Source organism: Echinops telfairi, unplaced genomic scaffold (genome assembly GCF_000313985.2).
Source record: "Echinops telfairi isolate 266 unplaced genomic scaffold, ASM31398v2 ScPeMD7_7467;HRSCAF=8505_0, whole genome shotgun sequence".
In the NCBI taxonomy this organism is placed as follows: domain Eukaryota; kingdom Metazoa; phylum Chordata; class Mammalia; order Afrosoricida; family Tenrecidae; genus Echinops; species Echinops telfairi.
In genome coordinates this window covers 10573452-10574941 of record NW_022111367.1, presented here as the reverse complement: position 1 = coordinate 10574941, position 1490 = coordinate 10573452, and the positions used below count along the sequence as shown (strand labels likewise).

The 1490-nt window shown below is 35.6% G+C and overlaps 1 protein-coding gene across 1 annotated transcript in view; it reads right to left on the bottom strand.

The window, feature by feature from the left end:
- PCCA (propionyl-CoA carboxylase subunit alpha) overlaps positions 1–1490 on the bottom strand; it is a 427069-nt gene that overhangs the window by 73117 nt on the left and 352462 nt on the right. Inside the window, exon 21 of the mRNA XM_004704279.2 lies at positions 758–811. Within this exon, the coding sequence (XP_004704336.1) occupies positions 758–811 (54 nt within the window). The remainder of the gene's footprint in view (positions 1–757; positions 812–1490) is intronic.

The window sequence follows — 1490 nt, the reverse complement described above, 5'->3', positions numbered from 1 at the left end:
GGAGGGGGAAAATGAGGAACTGATGCCAGGGGCTTAAGTGGAGAGCAAATGTTTTGAGAATGATGAGGGCAATGAATGTACAAATGTGCTTTTCATACACAATTGATGTATGTATGGATTGTGATAAGAGTTGTATGAACCCCTATTAAAATGATTTTTTTTAAAAAGACCATTTGTAATGGTTAAAAAAAAAAGGTAACTTGAATACCTACCAAGTGGGAGTCATAGGTAAGCAAAATGTCATAATTTATTCAATAGAATATTAGAAGGCTACTAAAAGAATTACTATAAATTCCTCATAACAATATAGATAATAATTTATAGGATCATAAGTAGAAAAAAAATCATGATTCCATTTGTTTTCTTACAAATGTGACTTTGAAAAGATCAGATAATAAAGCAAGAAAGAAAACAGCACAAAACAAATCAGCTGCATTAGTTCTAAATGCACATTTAGATAATATGTTCTTGTAATTATGAGAACAGGAAGACAATCTTTAATAAGAAAGTACTCCAAGGACGGAATAAATTACAAACAATTTAAAAGTGATTTTCTTCCCAACAGGAAGTGACTAAAATAATTATATCTGAAAGTGTCTCTCATACATTGAAGAATCCACATCTTAATCCAGGATGCCTCCATTTCACACCCAAGTAATGTGTCTCAGGTTGAGAAACGTGGACTTAAACTGGTTAACTACATTGTCCCCTCTGCAAATTAATGGAATACACAAAGTAAGGCTTCTTTTGTACTTACCACCGTACCAAGAAACTGAATGTTCATGTTCCCACCTGCTTCTCGAGAAAGACACTGGAGAACAAAAAGGGTAAAATGAAATTAGCCACAATGAATCAAGCACGTAGTAGCTTAAACCATAGGCTACTAGAAGACATCATAGGGATGTGACTGCAAGAGTGGATTATCAGATGGTATAACAAAAGTATGAGCAACAAAAGGCAAAATAGATAAATAAGAACTCTTTATTTTTTAAATGAGAACTCTTAAGAATTACATGCTTTGGTTCATTAAAGTACTTTATGAGGAAAACAGACAACCTAGAGATTGGAAGAAAATTTTGGGGACCTATTTATCTGAGAAGGGTCTACTTAGACCTAAAAAAAAAACATATAAAAATTCTACAAGTCAGCAACAAAAAACAAAAATAGTCCAATATAAAAATTGGGCAACACATGGAAGAAGCACATCAGCCTGTGTGACCAAGAGGTGTCGAAGGGATCAGCTATCAGGCATCAAAGAACAAAAAAATCATATCATTGTAAATGAGGGGAAGTGCAGAGTGGAGACCCAAAGCCCATCTGTGGGCAACTGGACACCCCCTAACTGAAGGGTCACGGGGAGGAGACGAGCCAGTCAGGGTACAGTGTAGCAATGATGAAACATACAACTTTCCTTTAGTTCTTAAATGCTTCCACCCCCCACTATCATGATCCCAATTCTGCCTTACAAATCTGGCTAGACCAGAGGATGT